General features: G+C 42.9%; 2 protein-coding genes and 1 long non-coding RNA gene across 4 annotated transcripts in view; 2 read left to right on the forward strand and 1 right to left on the reverse strand.

Moving 5' to 3' along the window:
- Positions 1 to 985: 985 nt before the first annotated feature.
- LOC308479319 lies at positions 986 to 4,417 on the reverse strand. Its single transcript, XR_013987605.1, has 2 exons — positions 4,328 to 4,417; positions 986 to 1,743 (listed from the first exon to the last, which is right to left on the reverse strand). It is a non-coding gene; the product is annotated as an uncharacterized lncRNA (long non-coding RNA).
- A 29-nt stretch (positions 4,418 to 4,446) lies between these two features.
- Positions 4,447 to 15,367, forward strand: LOC308477965 (uncharacterized protein). 2 transcript variants are annotated; one of them, XM_081007111.1, is made up of 9 exons: positions 4,447 to 4,652; positions 4,893 to 5,003; positions 5,960 to 6,103; positions 7,001 to 7,110; positions 8,655 to 8,708; positions 9,875 to 9,958; positions 10,943 to 11,036; positions 11,704 to 11,774; positions 13,569 to 15,367. In XM_081007111.1, the coding sequence occupies exons 3-9, from the start codon at positions 6,030 to 6,032 to the stop codon at positions 15,161 to 15,163; spliced, it is 2,082 nt and encodes a 693-aa protein (XP_080863237.1). In that variant the 5' UTR covers positions 4,447 to 4,652; positions 4,893 to 5,003; positions 5,960 to 6,029; the 3' UTR covers positions 15,164 to 15,367. The 2 variants fall into 2 exon arrangements, with proteins under 2 accessions (XP_080863237.1, XP_080863236.1); XM_081007110.1 differs by having other exon boundaries at positions 6,002 to 6,103.
- A 4,280-nt stretch (positions 15,368 to 19,647) lies between these two features.
- The window catches only part of SLC15A2 (solute carrier family 15 member 2), a 78,241-nt gene continuing 74,575 nt past the window's right edge, over positions 19,648 to 23,313 (forward strand). The window contains exon 1 of the mRNA XM_081007045.1: positions 19,648 to 19,984. Within this exon, the coding sequence (XP_080863171.1) occupies positions 19,936 to 19,984 (49 nt within the window). The 5' untranslated portion in view covers positions 19,648 to 19,935. The remainder of the gene's footprint in view (positions 19,985 to 23,313) is intronic.

Consider the following 23,313-nt stretch of genomic DNA (forward strand, 5'->3'; position numbering starts at 1 on the left):
CCGAATTTGAACTAGAAAATGGTGATTTTATTGAGTGAAATTGAGAGTATCCCTAAACAATTTTAATTTATTTTTAGGGGGGGAAAGCACCGGGTATAGCAGTATACCTAATTAATATTTATATCTATCTGTCTTCTTTATTTTTCATCTGTCTTCTAATATAGGTATAGCACCACAATGCTATACTGCTATCACATTCTGCATATGTTTCCTCCAGGTGAGCTGCCTCTCAAAAGACTAGGCAAGAAAATGGTAATGTGAACTGGCTCTTTTTCTCACTTCTCAGCAGGTACAGTCTGTAAACATCACTTTATGTTGAACTTGATGTTGGAATATCCAGATGTATTTATACCCTCCTCCTCTCCAGCACTTTCCCCTCCCTATTGGGATGAAAACGGTTGTGATGAGACCTCCGGGTATAGGGTGGTATATAATAATAATAATAATAATAATAGTAATAATAATAATTATAATAATAATGATGCGTTTTAGAGCTGAACAGCCACAGCAATGTTGTAACCTCCATGAGCTGCACCAAATGAATTGGCATTCTACTTGCGTTTAAAAAACCTTTTGTGCAGAACAGTCTAATTTTGTCTTATCAGCACTTTGTTTTTTTGTCACTTCAGTTAGTACTTAATTCAATAGGCCACTTGTAGTCTAATGCTTCAGGCTGCATAGAATGGATTTAAGGGCTTAAGAATGTATTTATCACATTTGTACACCAAGGATGTCAGAGGTTATCCCCATTCTGTCTTCAGATCAATGTGGTGTGGTAGGTTGGGCTGGTAGAGTGATGCTTTTTCAAAGAGTTTCATTGGCTAGGTGAGGATTTGAATTCAGGTCTCCCTGGTCCAAGACCAATGTCTTGTCCACTACTGGTGTTGCTGAATCTGTGAGAAGGCTGGCGCTGCTCAGTGATCATATTTGGCCCTTATTGCATGCACTAAATCTCTTCAGAAGGAAGAAAAGACAGAAACTTCTCTTAGTCTTATTGACTGTTTATTCACTTCTTCAAAAGCAATTAGGAATTTAATCACAGTTTCTATGGATTTCTGGGGAAAATCTGTAATTAAATCTGCACAGTGCCCTTGCATGATAGGTTTAACTTTTCCACAGCAGTGCGGGAATACTTTTAGTATTCTCGTATCTCTGCATTAAAATTGGCCAGGCATGCCACAAACCCAGGACCCCACATTGCTTTCCTACATAGCTGAAAATCCATTCTAACAAGCCAGAATTGGAGGTTAGCCCTCTTGATCTAATCAAAGTTGTTCTCATAATGGACAGAGATGTTCCTTTCCATCATTATTTTACAGCACAGAGAGGAAAGGAAGAAAGCTCTCTCCCTCCTTGTGTGGGAAATGAGGCTGGCCTCCCTCCCAATAAAGCTGGCTTAAATCTGCCGTTAATTGAAAGCTTATCTTCTCTCTGAAAAAGGGAATGATGTTCATATAAAAACGCAATGTAATAACTTAATAGCTCTGCTGGAGGTGACTTGTACGTGTGTGGGACAGATCGAGAAGGTTAAGAATTGTGGATGCTTAATTCCTGTTGGTTCAAATTTGCGTCTAGGAACGAGAAGCGAAGAAAGAATATGGTCTTGCTGTCTTATTCCTGCTTGCATGGATGAGAAGAACTGTCACAATTGATCCAATGTCACTGACCCTCTCTTGGCTGTTACCGTATCAGCAGTCAAATGATGCATGAGGCAGGCATTCTCTGCTGGGCAGTTGAAGGAGGCTGGGTGCAAACGAGGCACGTTGCAGAATGAGAACACGGCTTCTGTGAGACTGCCAAATACCCCTTTTCAAGACAAGTCCTCTTCAAAATGGCACCATTATTATGCCACAGACCACCTGCATTTTCTGTCCCCAGGAGTTTTTCCTCATGACCCTTTCACATGAGGCTAAGAGACAGGCAGAAGTATAGCTAGAACGACCCCAAAGAATTTATGGAGCAACATTTTCCTTGCATAGAACTTACACTGAAGTAACTCCTGCCTTTTTAGCCCAGTCTCCTTCCAAATCTGATGCACCCAAAGTAAAGAGATGCATTGTTCCTGCCTGATGAATTGGATTGATACTTCCTTATCATGCCATTGGACTGTAAAACGTAAAACCTGGATCCAATCCAAAGTTCTTTCTCTTTGCTTTAGCATTTTAGGGAGCCTGAAGACAGATGGACTTGTTCGTCCTAATGCTAATTCAGCAATGAAGCTGAATTCTGCATGAGAAACAGTGCTTCTTCTGCAGGTAGGGATGGTGGTGGTGGGAATTAAATTCAGTTTGCATTTAAAGGTGAACCGACTTAATTTCTGAAACAATGCATGAACTGGAACACAGCCATCCTTCGACATTCACACTTCTCCAAATTTTGCAATGCTGTTCTCCAGCCTAGTAATGCATACAAAAATGCACGTATATTATAGTAATTGTGTCAATGTAGCAATTCTAGATGAGACCCATGACAGGGAATGGGGCAGATAAGCACATTCTGGTCCGTTTAGGATGCTGTGTCGTGCTGAGGATTGCAGCCCCGGGACATCCAAGAATGAACCTCTCCAATCAAGACAGCACATGCTCTGCGGGTAGGGATGGTAAACCTGTCAATTTCAGTTTCAATTTTAGTGTGCATTTCTCATTTTATACACACGTTTGTATGCAATTTTCCACGATATACACATTTTTACAAAGCAATTTTCCCCAATAGAATGCATTTTTGTATGCTACTTGCATAGATATATGAATTTTTATGTATGTTTTACTGCAGTATGTGCATTTTTGTACACAATATTTGACTGGAGAACTGAATTGCCAAATTTTGAAAAGCGGGGATTTCAATGGGTGGCTGTGTGTTGTTTCAGAAAGTGCAAATCAGGGAGGTTTGCCTTTAAATGCCAATTGAACAAAATTCTCTCCCGTCCTTATTCACACCTAGCTTCTGTTGTAAGCGCACAAAGCCAGTTTCCGCTGTGCTTGGTCTGGGAAAGGTTATACATCTGCACAAAAAGTGGGGGACTGCAAAATGAGCTCACCATTCAAATTAAGTACCTCTGTATACCTTTATAGTGAGAAAGAGCCTTAAGACTGACATTTCTGAGGCAAACTCATTTCCACAACACAGCCGATTAGAATGGCAGTGAATCATGCTAGCCGATAGGGCAGCCTGACAGAGCTGTTATGATTTCAAATCCAGGACTGTGGATCTTTCTTTTTCCATTCTGCCCTTTGCATTTTGTTTACACTCCTTCACTTTGCAAGATAATTCTGTTCCCTCCTTGTGTATTTATATCTCAGCACTGTGTGGGCTGCTATCTTCTCCCAATCTAATAATCTCCCTGATGAGCTCTACAGCAATATTTATCTCTCCTGATCTTCTCATCATAAATCAATTGCACTTGCCTTTTTAAATCTTTTCGGTGCATGGTGCTCCATTTGTTAGTTTCCACCAGCCTTTGATTGCGGAAGCACACCTATGAAATTTCAGATCCACAGATCTCACCAACACCCCTCCTTAGCTGTTTGGCACTTCCGCTGGCAGGTTGTTTACCTCACTGCTGCCTGGCCTTGTGATAAGGATGGGAACGCAGGTGGCGCTGTGGTCTAAACCACTGAGCCTCTTGGGCTTGCCCATCAGAAGGTCAGCAGTTCAAATCTCCGCAATGGGGTGATCTCCTGTTGCTCTGTCCCAGCTCCTGATAACCTAGCAATTTGAAAGCACACCAGTGCAAGTAGATAAATAGGTACCACTGTAGCGGGAAGGTAAATGGCATTTCTGTGCACCCTGGTTTCCGTTACGGTGTCCCATTGCACCAGAAGCAGTTTAGTCATGCTGGCCACATGACCCGGAAAGCTGTCTGTGGACCAATGCCGGCTCCCTTGGCCTGAAGCGAGATAAACACTGCAACCCCACAGTTGCCTTTGACAGGGGTCCTTTACCTTTTTTACCTAGTGATAAAGCAAACTGGATAATCCCATGCTGTCAAGGCAGCAAGGATCAAGCTAGCTGGGCAAGAGCTAGGCTAGCTTTAAAACAAGACCAAGGAGGGTACCATGAAGGGGCAAGGGGTTGTTTAACCACACCCCCTCACCAGTGCATTTCCCTTCCAGCTTCCTCCAGCTGTTGCCCCCTAGATGGGATACACTGATGTGTGTTTGCAACAAGCAACAGGCCACAGGGGAAAACTGCCGCTTGACCATTGTCTCTTGCAAGTTACTCTACCCCCCATGTTGCTTAGTAGTGAGCAGTTTCCAGGCCAGGCCTGCATCTGCCCCTGAATACCTGGATTTGCACATTAGAGATTAGGTTGAGAAGATGGGTCTACCTTTTGTTGCTCTTAGAACACTGCCTGCAAGGGATTGGTTTGAAGGAGTGTGGTTCCATTGCCTGTGTGTGACATCACTTCTCTTGTTCTTCCGGTGGAATTCTGACTTATCTTAGCAGAAGCTTTCGTTCCACGGACTGTTGGAGAACAATAACCTCCACTGCCTCCAACTTCTGTGCCCTCCTCTGACACCCAGCAAGCTAATATACCTTTAAAAAACATTGGTTTGGTTTTGGAGAAAGAGATTCCCACCCCTGCCCCTGGCATCTCTCAGCAGAACAATTTGGCTTAATAATTAATAGATTGATCACTCTTGGCAGCAAAGGTAACAACCATGGTCAAACTATATGGATAATGTAATAAAAACGTGTTGTTGTTTTTCAATGGTAATCGGCTTTAACAAGAAACTGAAAAGACTACGCTGTTGATGCTGAGGCAAATCCCTTAAACAGTGACGCAGCATGATGGAGCTAGTTAATGTTATAGCACATGATTGTCTTTACTTTCTGCAATCAGCGTTTTATTCACAATTTTACAATAGGTGTAAATTTTTATCACTCGTTAGGCAAGCAGAAGAACGAACTGAACCTCAAGAAAAATCACTTAAGAATTGGCTACAGTGATATAACAGAGCAATAACTGATCCAAGACCAACCATCTAGTGGGAGAAGAAAAAGTAAGTGACATATAAAATGCTAAAAGGTCAGATTTCTTCTTCTTTTTTTTAAAGAAAGAAAGGAATCCACAAACAGGAACATATTGTACCATGTCAACAGAATGGCTGTGAGCTGAGCTTTAGAAAAATGAAGGTTCATTATAAAAGCTTTAGAAGTGAAAAATAAAATGTTACGTTCTGGATCTTCTTTGTAGGCTGTGAGGAGAGTGGGAAGAAGCCCATGACAGGAGCAACAGGAAATAAGAAGTCTAATTAAGCATCATTCTTGCTATGTGAATGATAGGAGAAGAGGGAATTAGACCTGGAATTTTGCTATGATGGACAGATTATGTGACCAGGAAAATGAAATAGTAAACATATTAAATCAACTGGACAGATTATAATAAATTTAAGCATGCTTTACTTAAGAATTAGCACTATTAAGCTCAGCTGGAATTACATTCAACTAAACCTAATATGCAGGCGATAGTTGCAGATTAGCTGACATTTCTTTTCTTAATTAAACATGGTTGATTACCTGCAGGATATGACATTGTTTTTGTGGGGATTTGAGGCTGTAGCAGGAGTTTCATTGTGAAGTGAGAACCCCCACCCACAATGTTTCATATAAAATGTGATTACGTCTTAGGAGCTCCTATATTTACAGCTCATACTCAATGCACTGAAAGACAGATGGACATATGCATTCAACGCAAAACACATCAACTTGGTTACTTTTTTTAAAAAGGGAGAGGGAGCTGCTCTCTGATTGGGGGCTGCATAATGACGCCATGTTGTGCAGTGGTGTGGAGTCGCAATTCATGAAGGATGGGGAAGCGCAAGTGGGAGAGCTGGTGGAACTGGGAGTCGTGGCATCAACACCAAATTGGAATGTGAGATCTTCTGCCCCGGAACACATTCTGCCTCTGCATACCTCAAGGCAACCCAAGGCTTCTGTACTCCCATTGTATTTTCAGAAAGAGATATCACCCTCACATCTGGCTGCTCTTCTTCCTCAGCTTCCCAGCTGGCCTTTGCATTGGATGGATGGACACCATGGTGGATTACTACAAAATCCTGGATGTTCCCCAAAGTGCCTCTATGAGTGATATTAAAAGAGCGTAAGAGAAATCTTTCCTTGGAGTGCCCCTTTTCCTAAGTAAAGGTAAAGGGGACCCCTGACCATTAGGTCCAGTCGTGACCGACTCTGGGGTTGCGGCGCTCATCTCGCTTTACTGGCCGAGGGAGCCGGCGTACAGCTTCCGGGTCATGTGGCCAGCATGACTAAGCCGCTTCTGGTGAACCAGAGCAGCGCACAGAAACGCTGTTTACCTTCCCGCCAGAGCGGTACCTATTTATCTACTTGCACTTTTGACGTGCTTTCGAACTGCTAGGTTGGTAGGAGCAGGGACCGAGCAACGGGAGCTCACCCCGTCACGGGGATTCGAACCGCCGACCTTCTGATCAGCAAGTCCTAGGCTTTGTGGTTTAACCCACAGCGCCACCCGCGTCCCTCACCCCTTTTCCTACAACCCTGTAATCTTAATCGTTCCTCATGTTGCTTCTCTGTCAACATTTACCAGCAGGGCTTGATATTAGTAAGTGACTTAATATCAGGAAAGGTGCCATAGTTCAGAAGCAGAGCACCTGCCTTGCATTTAGAAGGCCTCATGTTTAATTCCTGGCATCTCCAGGTAGGGCTGGGCAAGAACCCTCAAGAGTTTCTGTAGATAAATACTGAGCCAGATGGACCAATGATCTGACTCGGTATAAGGCAGGTTCCTATGTTGTTAACTTGGCTTCCTCCGTGGACAATTGAGGCAGAAATCCAGTTGCAAGCTATTGCCTCATCATCACCATGATAAGTCATGGTCTGAGAAACTGTCCAGAATAATGGGACTGGAAGATGGTCACTAGCCTATTTGGGTGGTTCTCACCATTATCACGGTGGATAGCATAGGTGGATAGTTCTAGGATGGATAGCCACTAATGTTTGTTGCATCTTGTGAACTGTGCAGGTACAGGAGTAAAGTGCTCAGATGGCACCCAGATAAAAATCCAGATAACAGGGCAGAAGCTGAACAGAAGTTCAAGGAGGTTGTGGAAGCCTACAAAGTCCTTTCAGACAGTAAGGCACCCAGTTTCTCTTCAGTGCTCCTTTTCTTCCTCTCTCCAATAGAGCATTCACAGTCACAACAGCTAAATTATTTTTGACTGATTAATCCCAAATAAAAACATAATGAACATGGATTAAACTTTGTCAACTGCTCTAGAATGCAAATAAATGAACAAATAAAAATAGTAACACTCCATTCTTTAGGCAGCGACACAAGGTTGCATAAGTAATTCCAAACTTCCTTCCTTCATCTTTTTGTTTGCATAGTCGGAATTGTTAACATATTTTCTCCCAATCCTTCAATGCACATACGAGACCATTCCCACATTTGACCTTTGTTTCCTTCCACTCCAGTTTAAGCTGCTTAATCTAATCTCCATTTACAATTATCTTTGGAAGGATGGAAGTTCAACCTTCTACCTTGCTGACAGAATGATTTTTTTTCTAAAAAAAGGCTTGAATATGGAGAAACTAACTATGATTGGAGCTAAACTTTACAAGAAATATGGATCTGCCACAACTCTGTTCTCCTTTATCTCCAATTCCTAGTAAGATATAGCATAATAATACAGTTTGGACTGTGGGTCAAATTAGACTCAGCAGGAGTCTCAATTTGGGCTGCAAGGCTGTTTTCCCCAAACAACACCCACCTGCTCTGCACCCGACATCATTTGGAACATCAGGTGTGGGGCACGTAAATACGTGGTTGCAAAGAAACAATAAGGAGTTTTAAGCACACTCTTGATTGTTCCTTGGCAAGCGGAGCTCACTAACAGCAAGGCCTTTTGAAGCTGGTGTGGTTTGGAGTCAAACTGCACTTGTAACTGGACATTTTTATTTTGTAGACCAGCTTTGCAAAGAGCTGCAGAGAAACAATATCCTTTTGCAGGCATGGTTTGCATCCAAACCATGCCTGCAAAAGGCCAACGTGGGGCTCACCGTCAATATAAATCAGTTGATCAGCACTAACAGCAGGCCCCTCTGAAGTTGTCACCTGCCATCATAATAAGACAATTAACAATTGGGCGGCTCTGCCCACCTGTCAAAGTGGCCTGGAGGTGGCAGTGGAAGTCATGTTCTGGCCCAGCAGTTGGAAAAGATACCACACCCCATCATGCGCTGTGCATCTCCCCACTGTCAAATTGATATTACATTCTTCACATACACTTCCCAGCCATGCTTCCCCCAGGGAGGCTCACCTGGCGCCTTCATCGTATCTTTTGGCAACAGGCAAAAACATTCCTCTTCTCCCAGGTCTTTGTTTAATTCGCCAGTTATGGCCTTTTAAACTGTTTTTGTTTCTTACTGTGTTATGTATTTTTGTGTTTTTATAATGTAAACTGCCCTGTGAGCCTCGGATGAAGGGTTGCATAGAAATGGAGAGAACTGAAGTCCAGAGACAGCGGCTTGTCTAATAGTCACTGAGCTGGATTTATGCATGTGGTGTGGTTTGAACCAGGGACATGATGCAGAACAGCAGCAATAAAACTGGAAAACTCAAAGCTAGAGATGAAGAGGCAGCTTGAAATTTCCTTCCACTTTTACTTCTATTCCAGGAAACACGCGTAAACAGTATGATGGGAGCAGCACAGAGACGTTCAAAGAAACAAGTGAGTAGTCTAGAGAAGAGGCCAAGGGCCTCGTCCCAACCTCTGATTAAGCCTATTAACATCTCTAAGGCTTAGTGGGACTTACCAACCTGTCCACTTCAGTTCCTCTTGGATTCACATTTTTCCAGCCTTTCACCACATTTCCACATCAGTTTGCATTTTTTTCTTGAAGCCCACATATTTTTGCATTCATTTCCCCTAAAGTGCATGATTTTTGCATGTGACATTGCATCCACTCTATCCAGTTTTTCAACCAATTTCCTCTAGCCTGATGCATTTTGGAACATGATTTTCATGAATATATGTACACTTTTTTGTACACTTATTTTGCTGGAAAATGGTGTTGCAAAATTCAGAGAGGTCTGACTTTTGAAAGATAGCTGTGTTTTGTTTTGTGTATTGGATATGCGAATTGGGTAGGTTTGCATTAAAATGCTAAGAAAACAAATTTCTCACTCCGTTCCTAACAGGACATTAATGGTTCTGTTTAGCACTGGGCTCAGGAAAGCAACTGAACACTCTTTGCAGCTGTTTCACCCTCTTTTAAAAAAGATTGCTCCAGCAATCTTTAAAAGGGTGAGAGAAACTTCTGCAAAGAGCATTCAGCCCTATCCTGTGCTCAGACAGGATTGTGGGGACCACAAAGGATTTCAGTGGGTGTGTGGAGCAACCCACCTGTCAAACATGTGATGCCCATAGTGCTGTTGTGACTGCCAGATGTATCATCTCACCACCTGCAGAGCCCAAAATGTTCCTCACCCCTTTGTACACATACCTCAAGAGCTATGAATGGTTTTCAAAAGTCTTCTTCACCCATATGTGTTTAAAGAGATCCAGAATCTAATTCTGTTTCCTTACGCACAAAGAAGCATGCCGCCAGTTGAAAATAGCTACTATAATACATGTAGGTTGACTGTATCTAGGGGTTCCATGACTGCTGCAGCCTGGTAGATTGGAAAGCAACTTGGAGGAAATAACTAGTTTTGCCTCCAAGGAGAGATTCTTTTGCCTCCTTTCCTTAATCCTCCCATACATCCTGGAAGGAGAAGATGCAACAACTTTGGTGATGTTGTAACAGCTCATTTTTATTTTTCAAAACCATGCTATTTACATATCCCTTTCAAACAGCACAGCATTTGGAATTGTTTCCCTTTCTCTCTCCTTAGAGAGATCTGAGGATGAGAAGCACCTGTCTGTGTTTGATCACGATGGCATCAAAATATTCTTCACAAAACAACGTTCTTCTTCAGGTAACCTTTACATCCTTTCTGGAAAACTGCTCTGCTGTGAAGCCTGTTGGTTGCCACAGCTGTTAGCTTAGGACCGCTAATTCAAGTACCCAGGGCTTTTTTCCAGCCGGAACTTGCCGGAACTTGCTGGAACTCAGTTCTGGCACGTCTCAGGTGGGCTCCATTACCATGATAAGAGAACAAGGGAGGCGATCATGGTGAGTTCTGGCACCTCTTTTTCTAGAAAAATAGCACTGCAGGTACCTATACCTGCAGGTACCTGTGGTGAGGCGTCTGTTTGTGGCATAGTATTCTGATAGAAAGAGAAATAAATAGCCAGGTTTTAAGGATTTAACCAAACTGAGAATACATACAGGCCAGGCATAAAACTATGCTGTAGAAAGAGAGCAGAAGAGCAATGCCTAAGGAAAAGATTATTTGGAAGGGTGTGTTGATCATCATCATCATCTCTCTCTCTTTCTCTCTGTCCCTCGGCCTATTTCTGGTTTCAGTATTTCAGTTCCACTTGTCCTTCTGGTGCTTTGTGCCAAAATGGTGACTAAACAGCAGCATAAGACTTCTGCTGTTGTTACCAGCAACCCTTCCTCCCACTGCCAGTGTTATCAGAAAAATCACTAAATCTGATGTAAAAGTCTGCTGGGGCGGAAGCTGCTGTGGAGGTGATTTGATCCTTAGGGAGCAAGTTCAATAGCTCCAGAGGTCCTTTTTAGTCTTATAACTAGTATCGCTGAGGTAATTGACAAGAGCAAGTGTAGACAATATTATAACCTCCTGATGTTTTGGAAATCAAACCTGCATCACACCCAGGCAGCATTGCTATGATTACAGCAACTTCTGGAGGGCACTGAGTTAGCTACCCCTGACCAGAGCATCTTACAAGAGAGGATGAAAGATGAATTACAGTGTGCTTGTTTTGTGTGTGTATGTGTAATTTGTGGCCTGGATGCACTTCATAATGAGTATGTGGCAACCTGTGTGTTTCAGATTTTTCTGTATCCTTCTTCAGCGCTCCTAAAAGGTTCCATCACTTTTCCATCATGACTGCCTTCATGAATGGCAAAAAAATCACAACCAAAAGGTAAGTGGGGGGACAGACATCTTTGTAGGAATCTTCTCCTTAAGTCTTGATTCTCCTGGCTGCATAACTCTGTGTGTTTGCAATGTGCAAGCATGTCCAAAAGCAAAATGCCTCTGAAATACCAGTTGCTGGGAATTACAGGTGTGCACTCATGTCCAGGTTGCAGGCTTCCCACAGACATTTGTTTGACCACTGTGAGAACAGGATGCTGGACAAGATGGGCCATTGGCCTGATCCAGCAGGCTTGTTTTATGTTCCTAACTCCTGGGTCCAGGATAATGTAACGCATCTGTGTTTATACTTTGTATGTTGCTTGGAGTCCTTAGGGTAGCAAGCAAGTAATTTGTCTGACTCTCTCAGGTGTACAGGATGTGAGAAGGTATCTGTACATCTTTAGAGGAAAGAGGTATATGAGTGAGTTTAACAGTCATATGTCTGCCTTACAGAATTTGTGCGGAAACTTTTATTAGATGAATATTTGAGACATCAGTGACTTGACGGGTAGATTCCTACACATATATAGGAGCAAATAAAGTTCTCATATGCACATAGGGATCTATCCAAATGAGTGTTTGAACAAGGAGGCTATAATATGGAGGCTTCTCTTGTTCCTAAGGCATCTGTCCCTTGTATGGTCAGGTAACTATGTGACATTTCTCCCCTTCAGACATCTCGAGAATGAAAGCAAGTACTTGGAAGTTGAAGAGGACGGGAAGACGGTATCTATCCATGTTAATGGTAAATTTGAGTGGGCTGTATTATGCCTTGTGACAGGTGTTAAATGCTTACCTCAGTGTGTACAGGGCACCTCCAAGGAGCCTGGTTTTCAGAACGCATGCTTTCCCTCTTGAAAATTGAGACACCCAGAAAATTCTGACTCAGAGGGTTTTTTGTTTCCTTTTGTTTGAAAACCACCTTATTCTCTCACAGCTCATTAGGCAAACAAAAAACAAAACAACCCAATAAGAAAACATGTTCTTTGTCCTGTGAATTATAGGTAAGGATGATTAGCTCTGCAAGCAAACAAATGACTGAACAAATGAATGAATGAATAAAGGCGCAGGATATATGCCAAATACACTCAAATCTGGAATAAACAATGGAAAAGACAGAACAATTTCATTGATTAGCATATGTTGTATTGGTGTAATCTAGGGAATCTACAATATTCACAATATTAACGCCTGGAATGGCAGGCAGGGGGAAGAGGGTAACACCAAGCTACTGCCAACAAAGTCCTATGTAGAGTAGACCTATTGAAATTAATGAGCCTAAGTTATGCATTTTCAATAATTTCAATGTGTCTACTCTGAGTATGACTAACACTGAATAAAACCCATTTGGTCATGATGACGATAGCAGTATTTATATATTGCCCATCTGACCAAGTCCTCTGTGCACTTAACAAAGACAATAAAATACAAAGTCCTGTTTACAAAACCAGAACAAAACAAAACACCTAAACCTAAAAACCAAAAAATAAAAGCCCAGCAATGCTATCCCCAAAGTAGCACAAGACACAGCAGATAAAAGAATTATAACCAGCACAACCAGCATAAACCAGGGGATGCTGGGTGCAAAAAATGAACCCTCTCTGGTTTATTCTAGTCTTGTTCTCATTTACTTGGCAAAATTATGCACCTTAGTCAATTCAGGCACTGTTCTCCATTACCTGTCTTATATCTCCTTCAATGTCTGCTTCTCTCTCCCCTGTTGAATGTGTGTGGTGCATTATTATCCTAACTTCCTTGGGACATGATAATGAGTGGCATGCAGTGCCTCTGTTCCATTCACATAACAGACTTCTGCTTGGCACAAAGGAACTTCCTCCCCTGTATAGCTTTTACACACCCTTACAATTTGCCCCAGGGAATCTCTGGAAAGTCCTGTTGCATGAATGGAATTTTGCTTACACAGCATTGAATACAACCCAATCTGTTTACTCTTTTTCTTGGGTATTTCCTTTGTGTGAGTACGATTGGTGTTCCTACTAAAGCCACCAAATGCAGACCACTGACCAAATTCTGGTGGGCCATCTGGTAGATGGTGGGATATTCAAGATCCCTTGCTGTATGCCTCAGACAACATAGGGACTTAGAGACCAGGGACTGAGAGAGAACATGTGTGGCTGAATTCAGCATACCCTTAGTGCAAATAGGATATAAGGGTGACAAAAAGGATTGGATCTAGACTTAGTCATGCTTAGAGCAGACCCACAGAAATCTCATTGATTGTGACTATCAAGTTGCATTGATTTCTGTGGGTCTACTCTAAGCATGACCAAGTCTGAATGCAACAGAATGCAACAGAATAGTTAACATTATTGTCAGCGAGTCATAATAATTCTGGATGTTTACATGCTCTACAAATTTCATTCTATGGGAGAAACATAAACCATGCCCTGAAATTGTGTGATAATTTTTAACCATGCTGGACATGGAAAGAGTGTGTCAGTGCAGATCCTAGGCTTATTTCTGTAGCTCCATCACTGGAACAGACCTCCAGTTGACCAATATATTCTGGCTCTTGCAGGCATACCTGTTTACGATAGAGAAATTAACGCAAACAACTGGGATTACAGGTTGGACAGGGGCTACTATTATCCAGAAAAGAATCGGTTTTGGACATGTGAAAGGCGTCGGTGGGCAGAAGGCTGGCGGCGCTGGGCAAGCCAATGGCGAGACTGGGCAGAAGAGTGTCGAGACTGGGCTGAAGGAAAGCAACATGAGAAAGACAAGTGCTTTTCTGGGGCTAATGCTGGTCATCGCTGGGCAAAAGCAGCACAAGGTCCAAAGGCTAGTGAGGAACATCTCAGGTCAGACAGGGGTTGTCCTAGGCCAGGGGAAGGGAAATGTGATCTGAAAGAGGGGCATAAGACTAATAAGGGACCATCTCGCCCAGAAGTGGAACACTCCAAGTCAGATAAAGGGTATTTTGTGTTTCCCAAGCCAGGTGAGAATTCTGGACCAGACGAAGGGCATCTCAAGGCAAACATGAGGCAACAGAGAGTGGACGAGGGGCATCCCCCATCAGATAAGAACAACCCAGGAGTTGTTAGGCTGGGGGAGGGGCATACGGATAAGGACAAGGGGCATGCCACAAGGAAAAAAGAGCAGCCTAGGCAGGACGAGGGGCAGCCCAGGCCAGATAAGGGGTCCCTCAGTCACAAGAAACCAGACCCTGTGTGTAATGAATCAGCTATGAAGCACAAGGTGGTTTCTGAACACAACCCTCAGGCTTGGAATAGGGAGCCTCATGCTGGGAAACAGAAGCAACCGCCAGAAAGAAGCAACCCACGTGCTGTGAAAAGCGAAAAGCTGCTCAGAAAGAATGAGCCGAAGGATGACAAGCCGGAGTCCAAAGGTGAGAAGCCCAGGCTTACGATAGAGTCTGAACCTGGGAAGGGAACAGAATTCAATGGTATGAAGGGAAAGGCTTGTGCTGATACTAAAGTGGCTCCTCAAACACATCTGACTTCCTCTGGTGGCAGAGTGCTGCCACTGAAAAGGAAAGAGCCCCAGATTCGGGTAAGAAAGCTGTATGGCAAGAGGAGCAAGTCTCAAGCTGGAAGGAGGTCGTCGCACGGTGGTAGGAGCAAGTCCCGGGCAGGGAAGACTAGGGTGCCTGATGGACAAAGTAAGGCAGAGCCTGGGGGGAGCAGCTCATCTAAAGGACTCGAAGAACAGCCTGAGGGGAATGACTTAGCTAAAGAACCCGGTAAAGGAAAGCCTGAGAGGAACGACTCAGTTGAACGACGCAGTTTAGGAGAGCCTGAGGGGAATGGCTCAGCTACTGGAAGCAGGGAGGCGCCACCTGAGGGGAAGCAGACACAGGCAGATTCTAAGGGTGCACTGCAAGGTCGGAAAAAGGGACCTCTATCAGCTCTCCTGGGGGGTGACATTTCTCTCCCAACAAAACACAGACTGCTCAGAAGAACAACACAATGTCGCCTCTTATCTGAAGTCCAGGGTGAAAAGCATCAGTATGTATCTGAAACGAGCCAGTTCATCAGCATGAATGACCAACGGAGAAGGAGACTGACCAAACTCCCTCAGTCTGGTACACAGCTTCCAAGTATTGAAGGCCAGAAACTTGGAGCGAATCAGTTCCCAAATGTGACTCATTGACCAGGCATATGTTCAAGCTAGCTGGCTCACATTTAAGCTCACCGTCTCGCTCACTGATTTGTGATCACCTCTGACTTCTGTGTTCACACCAGGCAGTGCAGGACCCCATATTTGCTGGGCTGCAATAGGAAGGAGAGTTTCCAGAGATTGTGGTCGGTAAGGGAGGTGTGTTTTTCAATAAAGGCAGTAATGTAACTCTCACAATTTCTTGGTATGTGCTTATTATTCGGTAAGAAACAGGATATACCGTATATTCAGGAGATGCTGAGCTAGCTCTAGATTTCTACATTCCACATGAACCTGATTTTCCCCATAATCAGGATAGATTTGGGTTTGCTGAGCATCTGCTCACTTTTAATTTACCAGTGTTTCCATCTATGTATGTAGATTACAGGATAGGCAAGTACACACAGATGGGCCTTGCAAGTTGCAATTTGGGACCTGATATTGCCTAGGCTTTCTTAACCATGGAGGAAACACACAGCATTTCCAGCCCTAACCCATAAAGCAGGGTTGGGGCTGAGGTCCAGCTACAAGGGCCTTCTAGTGGATCCCTCACTGAGAAGGCACAGTAGCGGTGTCCGCCCTCTCACCAGATGTCAAAAAGATATATGACTTTTAGAATATGTCTGAAGGCAGTCCTCTATGGGGAAGTTTTTTTAATGTTTGATGTTTTATTGTGTTTTTATATTTTGCTAGAAGCCACCCAGAGTGGCTGGGGCAACCCAGTCAGATGGGCAGCATATAAGTACTACCACTAGTAGTGCTATTAATTGTGTTGAGGGCCATGTTCCCTCAGGGATAATCCATTGGAGGCCACATGCAGCCAGTGGCCTGGACCATCGTCAAAGGGAGCCACTGTAACAATTTCTCTGCTACATTTGTATTAGGCAGAGCCCAAAGTGTGCATGTATGCTGCCTTGGTTGGGTTCCATGAAAGAAGAAGGGTGGTGGAGGAAGAAAAAGAAATAAAATGAAGAAAGTGGGCAAAGGCAGAACCAAATCTCTCTCTCTCTCTCTCCATTAACAGGCCAGAATGGATTGCTTGTAAATGGTTTCTTCCCTTCCATTGCTTCATCCTTTTTGTCTCTGTGTACGGTAATTTTCTTCTCCCTTCTCCCTGCCCTTCTTTGCTTTCTCTGGGCCCCACAATGCTCCATGGCTTTCAGCAACACATGAGACAGCAGTGCTAGCATTATAACCAGTAAAACTAACACAATAAACCCCACATCTCAGTACAGCCATAGATGCTGCCTTTACCTGATGAAATGTTAGCATCTCAGGGGAAATATACAAAGGTAGCCATTGTAACAATTTCTCTGTGACATTTGTGTTAGGCAAATGTGAATGCGATTCCTCTGGTGTTGTTGTTCCCATGTCATGTTATATTAAATTTGACATGGCGCAGATCCTTAAAACATTAATTCCCATCTTCCGGTGATAATTTACACCGTAGCAATCCTATCATGTTCTATAATTTATTTTGAGGCAGTTCACAAGCATCTTTTAATGATTTGTTTATCTCCTCTGAAATGATTAACACATCGCTCTTCAAAGGTCCTTATTAGATAAGTAACATGCCACCGGGGGCTTAATAACTGAGCTATTGGGCATGAAATTAGGAGATGGACAAAACTCAGGTTCTGGATGAAGCTGAAAATGTATTTTTACGCTGTCAATTATGAAGTGATTCTGGGCTTCAGCATCTGCAGCATCACTTTGAACAATAACTGGGCTATTGTTGCGGGGAATCTAAATATCATCCCTCAAGAGCACATACACTGTGGATACATTTTCATTCCACAGCACCAAAATTACAATATTTTGTCTCTGCAAACATGGTAATTTCTCCTGTCTGGACTAGTTGTACAAATGCCAAGTCAAAGGATAGGCTTGGCTTCATGACTATTATAGTACTGTGACAAACAGTATAACTTCCTTTCTATGTGCAGTGACTGCACCATTTTGTAACTTTAAAATGTGTGCACATGCATGCATGGATCAAACAACTGATCTAGTTTATTCAGAAGGGAGCCTCATTTTGTTCAGTAGGACTTTCTTCCCAGTGTGTTGTGGAGTGCAGTCTTTCAGTGCAATCCCATACAGTACATGTCTTTTACTTCAATAGGGCAGATAAGTGTGCATATGATTGCAGCCTTTGTTCATACTGTAACCTCTTAAAAATTGCAGTTCTCATTTTTTTTCATGGATGGTGAAATTCTTCATGAATAGTGTTATTGACCTTCCTTGGAAATGTAAATCATCATGGTGCAGTTGTTTATTGATTGTACCAAGGTGTGGTTTTATTTTAAAATGCCTTGCACTCCAAAATGGTTTAAAATGTGTGCAGTATTACTAAATCAAAGAGCAGATAAAAGGGAAAACAAATTGAGAAGATGGAAACATGTGCTGTTCTAATACGTGAACTTTCAAGAAATATTCAAAGGACAATAGTTTGAACACTCCAAATTGATTTTGTGTTTTAAGGTCAGAAGCAGGCTTGACTGTTTTGTAAATCACATGGCTTGTGGGGGAGTCTTTTTGAACTTACAGTTTTATTGATTTTTTCCCCCGGGGGTGGGGAGCATGTTTACCAATAGGAAAGGAATGTTATGACCATAATAATGATAATGGATTGTATCCAGCTAAGTCAGACTCAGTGGAAACGCACTGGCATGTCCTACTTAATTGCATTGATTTCAATGGGTCTGCTCTATAACTTAGCTGAATACAAACCCCAGTGCAGTTAAAGGTTTAGTATCTTCTGTCTGTGATTATTACAGACCCTTAGTTTAACATCTGAAACCCTAACCTTCATGCTTTATGCGGTGTTATTAGTTGATGCTGTCAAGATTTGTCTGTGTGGGCATGTGACAGGGAGCTACAGCGATGGTGCTTCAGTGTTGCTGGTTCTGGGCAGGGGAAAGTAGAGCATGAGTGAAAGGGCTAGTGATAATTTGGGCCAGAGGCCTAGATGTGTGGTCCCATCCCCTAACTGTAGGGGAACATGGCGGGCTCCCCCCCCCCCCGCAAAAAAGGAGTGGCGGCAAAACTAGGCCTTCTGGAGTTGGGGCCCTGATGGAATTGTTATGGGAGAGTGGTTCCTGTGTGCAGTAAATTGGTCACTTGCATGCCTTGGATGGAGATATACTCTCTGAAGGAGCAGATTCACAGTTTGGGCATGCTTTGGGATCCAGCTTTGTCACCAGAGGCTCAGATGGCCTCAGTCGCTAGGACCACCTTTTATCATTCTTGGCTTTTGTGCTAGCTGCAACTGTTCTGGGACCAGGATAGCTTGACTGCAATACTCCAGGTACTGACAACTTCAAAACTGGGTTACTTCAATGCACTCTATTGTAGTTACTATGATGCACTGCTTGTGATTGGTCTGGAAAATACAGTGCAGAGCAATGCAGCATGAATGTTCACAGAAGTGAGACTCTGTCCATACATATATCACAACCCTGCTCAAGAGATCTGCACAGGCTGCCAATTTGTTACCAGGCCAGATTCAAGATATTTGTATGTAAGGCTCTCAATACCTTAAGGACCACTCTGCTGCTAGACTATTGAACAGAATAGTAACCACAAAAAGTGGCCTTTTCCTGACAGAAATGATTGTGTGTATCCACCCAAATAGTGGAAAACCCATTACAGAATTAGAGTGATTGACCTTGGCAATTATTAAAGAAGTTGTAAGAAGCTGGTATTTTCCCTGTAGATGCATTAAATTAAAATTAGATCTAAATGGCTTGTGAGCAAATAATCTTTTTCCAAAACATCTGGTTTAAAGGTTGTAATCACCATTTAACCCTGTGAATTATGGGGAGTTTTAGCCACTTGCCACATCAGCAAGACAGGTTCTCTACCTCCTGCCCTTGCCTGGAGATTTCCTGGCATTTACTGTAGTATAGATAGCACTGGGTTCTATGGACCAAGAGTCTTCCTCAGCATAAGAAAGCATCATAGAGGTATTGATTCAAATTTCATTTCCCTCACCCCAAACCTCAAAAAACGGCCTTAGACCAACTGCAGTCTCTCAGCCATCCGGCATATGGGCTCAAAACACTCCGCTTATATTATGAAACATGTTTTCTACTTGGTATGGATAAAGGTCCTGAAATATGAATAGTATACAACAATTATGAACAATGGCAAGCCTATCTAGGGTGCAGAAACAGGAATAAAAGCCAGCCTGTTTAGACTGAAAGAAGCTTGTCTCCTCTTCTGAAGTTAAGAACTGTCACATGGAGCCATTAAATGTTTTGAATCTAAGCTGGTGTAAAATGGCATAACCCTGTCCAAGCCAAGGAGACTGTGTCAATTTATGCCAGGCAGTGAGTTGGGCCTAATTCATCTGGAGCGAGCATCCTGTTTCCACAATAACATACATACACAAAAAAACCCTTTAAAAACCACCACTGCTGTAACAAATGGCGATTTCTGAAGTGCAACCCTCAAAAGTATGTCAAGCCTCTTTTTAAATCAATGGGCTACATTTACACACAAATGCGGACTGTCTGTGCAAGCTTTTTAATTTGGCCAGACTGGGAATAAGTAACTTTAAGTTAACAAGTTAATCTTGTTGACCAAAAAAAAAAGTTTAGCTGCGGGGAGGAAGTTTGCTTGTATTTTAGAGGTGGCTAAGGGAGCTAAGACAGTAAAGTGAAATATTAACAAGACTTGGCACAGAGTCGCTCAGGACGTCTTAGAGAAAGTCTTCCTCTGCCAGCGCACAGCTGGATTTGCAGAGTGCAGAGGAAAAGGCAGAAATGGCTGAGGAGGAAAGCGGCGCAAAAGGAGGAAAAGAGAAGCAAAGAGGTCAGTGGCTATTTGATGCTTCCTCACCCCTAGTCCTTCTAAAGTAAAGTGACTCAGCCCATCATTCAGAGCTTCTTGTACACTTTGGGGGGTACAGATGGCGCTTCAGTGTGAAGAAGCTTGCTCACAGACTCTGAAAGACTGAGCAGTTACACTGCTGCTGAAATGCCCTTTTCTGCACCGCTACTAAAGGCACAGGAGCCCTGTCCTCTTTTGCTACCCTAGTAGAGTTGTCCTCTTCTACTCTAAGCCATCTCTAGGAGAGTTGCCCTTTTCCACTAGAACTTCTCGGTTGCAAAGGATCAGAGCTCCTACAGGTACAATGAAGTACATATGTGGAGAATCTTGGTGGAATGAATGAGGGCCAGTCACTTCACTGGGATTTCCTATATTGCATATTGGTCATTTACTACGTAGCCTGCTGGCCAGGGATGGTGTCTAGTGCTCAGTGTTCCTCAGGTCTTTTCTTGACTCTGCCGCTTGTTTGATAATTATCCTTTGGCAGGGCCCTTATCAAAGGTTTGGTGGTGGATGATCCTAAGGGATGAGGAAGGCAAAGCTGAAAGAAACCTAAATTTATTTTAAGTTAGTAGATGCATGGAGTGATGTTAATAAATTTCTGTTCTATTCATTGAAAATATTTTCATTATGTTGCTGTTCAGTAAAACCCTCCAGGGCTGCTCACAGCAGAGTAATGAAACGAAACAGAAAGATGAAAAAAGTAAATTGAAGGAACTCAATTGAATAGATAGAACAGTAAAAAAAAAAAAATGAATTAATATAATATGCAAAACAAATGGCACTCCCAGTCTCCTTTCTGAGTTCTCCAACACTTACTAACAAAAACCAGTGATGTGGGGCAAGGAATGCATCCCATGATAACACCATGACATAGGTAAGTTAGTCTAGAAATTTATCAGCAGAGGTTGACCACAATAGTTCAGGCATTGGTGACATCAGAATTATCTTCCCTTGTCCTTGACCTGGAAACAGTAGTTACTGCAGGATGCTAAAACACAATTGCTAACAGGAGTGAGACCCTGTCAGCATATAACACCTGAGCTCAGAGGTTAGCAGGGCTGCCTGCTTGCTATAGTACCAAGTTCAAGGTGTTACTACAATGGTACCTTGGTTGTCGAACAGCTTGGCTCCTGAACAAAACGGCTCCTGAACGCTGCAAACCTGGAAGTGAGTGTTCCGGTTTGCAAACATTTTTCAAAAGCTATACATCCGACGTGGCTTCCAATTGAGTGCAGGAAACTCCTGCAGCTAATCGGAAGCCGTGCCTTGGTTTTCAAACCTTTTCGGGAGTTGAATGGACTCCCAGAACGGATGAAATTCGAGAACCAAGGTACCACTGTATTCATATATAAAGCCCTTCACAGTTTGGGATTACCATACCCAATAAATCGTACCTTGGATCCCGAATGCCTTGTGAGTCGAACGTTTTGGCTTCCAAATGCCGCAAATCCGAAAGTGAGTGTTCCGTTTTGCGAATGTTTTTTTGAACCCGAACGTCCACCACGGCTTCCGTGGCTTCCAATTGGCTGCAGGAGCTTCCTGCATCCCTCTCCTCTGACACTCATCAAGGTGCACTGCAAAGCATCCTTGCCATTACGGAGAATGCGAGGCCATTTTAGGCCATGTTCCAGCACCCCAAAGTCCACTCCAGAACTACCCCCCCCATTCATGTGTCTGTAAATTTTCATGGTGAATTGCTGCGTGTTTTCTGGCACAGCAAAAAAAGGGATTTTTATTCATCATATGATGCCATAGCGTACATTATTATGCTGACATTACTGCTCCCACATGACATCTCTGACCATTAACTACTATGGCAACAAATTACCTATACTTGGCCTGCTCTTTAGTTTTGCAAAGGCTCATTCTCCCAACAAACAGGAATGTGCCAGGCTATCTGTTTAGCAAAAGAAACTGGATGCTGGATGTTAAGTCCTTATGTAACGAAATAAAAATCAATATGGGGGGGGAAAACAGCTGTGCAGGAAAAAAGTGGGGGAATAGAAAATCCTCCTTTCTCATGTGGGACCAGACAAAAGAGAACAGTCTGAACCACATGTGGAACAGGAATCAGGGATTTGCCAAGTATAATGCAGCAATTAAGGATAAGAATAAAAACATCAGTATGGAAAGGGTGGGCAATCAAAAAGAAAAATATATACATTGTATGTTAAGTAAATTTGTCATTTTTTTAAAAAAAACCTAATAAAAATTAATAATGAAAAAAAGGAAGCATCCCTAATGCAGTGGCCCTTCCTTTCCTGGGCTCCAGGTGAGCAAATAATATCTCTTGCATACTTGGGCCTAGCAAGGAACAGGCCACTATATATTAAGAAGATGTGTTCATAGCCTTCACGTTCTTGGTAATGATGGAGTACCTTGCAATGCACGCAGCAGTAGTTACAAGTGGCTGAAGGGTGGTGGGAGAGACAGAAAGGACTCAGTATTCCTTGTGGGGAAGCACTTCCACAAGTGCAGATATATGAGTGTGGAGCAATGCATGAGGAAGCGATAGATCTTGCCCATTATTCAAACATTATATCATGTGTAAGAAAAGATCTATTTTGCTCTGATAACCTTGTAGCCCCATGCTTCGAAAACATGGAGCTAAGATACTCACGTATTAAATGGTCCAGCAAATTGAGTGATGAAATATCGGAAAGACTTCACTCAGATATTTTTCTTGCTAGAAAGGAGAACCTCATTAATTCCCCAACTCCTGAGGCTAGATTAGACATGTTCCAGGAACTGATTTCGTTGCTACAACCTTATCTGACCAACAAAAAAACGCCACGGCAATCTCTACACTTTAATAAATCCAAACCTTGGTTTGACCAAGAATGCATGGCTATGAAACGCCTCCTGCTGGATAAGTACAGGAACTATAGAACAGCGAACTTACCTTCGCTTCCATTGAAGCCTTATTTACCTAGGGATCCATCAGCCACGCCATCCCCGGACCTTGGAGGGAACAAAAGTACCAGGAAAGCAAAATCTTCTTTGGAGAAAAAGTTTATTGAAATCTGTGCACAGAGACAATATCTGTACACAGAGACAACCAGCTGGATAGCTCCTGAAAATATACTGGCTGTAAAGCAAGACACTTCAGCAAACTTTCTTATACTCTCTGAGCACTCTTCCCCCCTCCCATACCTTCTCAAATTATTCCCTTACATGGCACATCTATATTGCTTGCTAAACACATTTTATTGCTTGCTAAACATTCCTGTCTTTCTATTTTGCTTGCTAAACACATTTTATTGCTTGCTAAACATTCCTCCCCTCTCCTTTGTACACGTGTCTTTTCT

Source organism: Podarcis pityusensis (assembly GCF_964106645.2).
Source record: "Podarcis pityusensis genome assembly, chromosome: 1".
Lineage (NCBI taxonomy): Eukaryota > Metazoa > Chordata > Lepidosauria > Squamata > Lacertidae > Podarcis > Podarcis pityusensis.

Coding starts and splice junctions, on each gene's coding strand:
- LOC308477965 (XM_081007111.1), top strand. CDS start 6,030: ATGGACACCATGGTGGATTACTACAAAATCCTGGATGTTCCCCAAAGT. Junction 9,959..10,942: donor AAAACAACGTTCTTCTTCAG/GTAACCTTTACA, acceptor TGTGTGTTTCAG/ATTTTTCTGTATCCTTCTTC. Junction 11,775..13,568: donor GGTATCTATCCATGTTAATG/GTAAATTTGAGT, acceptor TGGCTCTTGCAG/GCATACCTGTTTACGATAGA.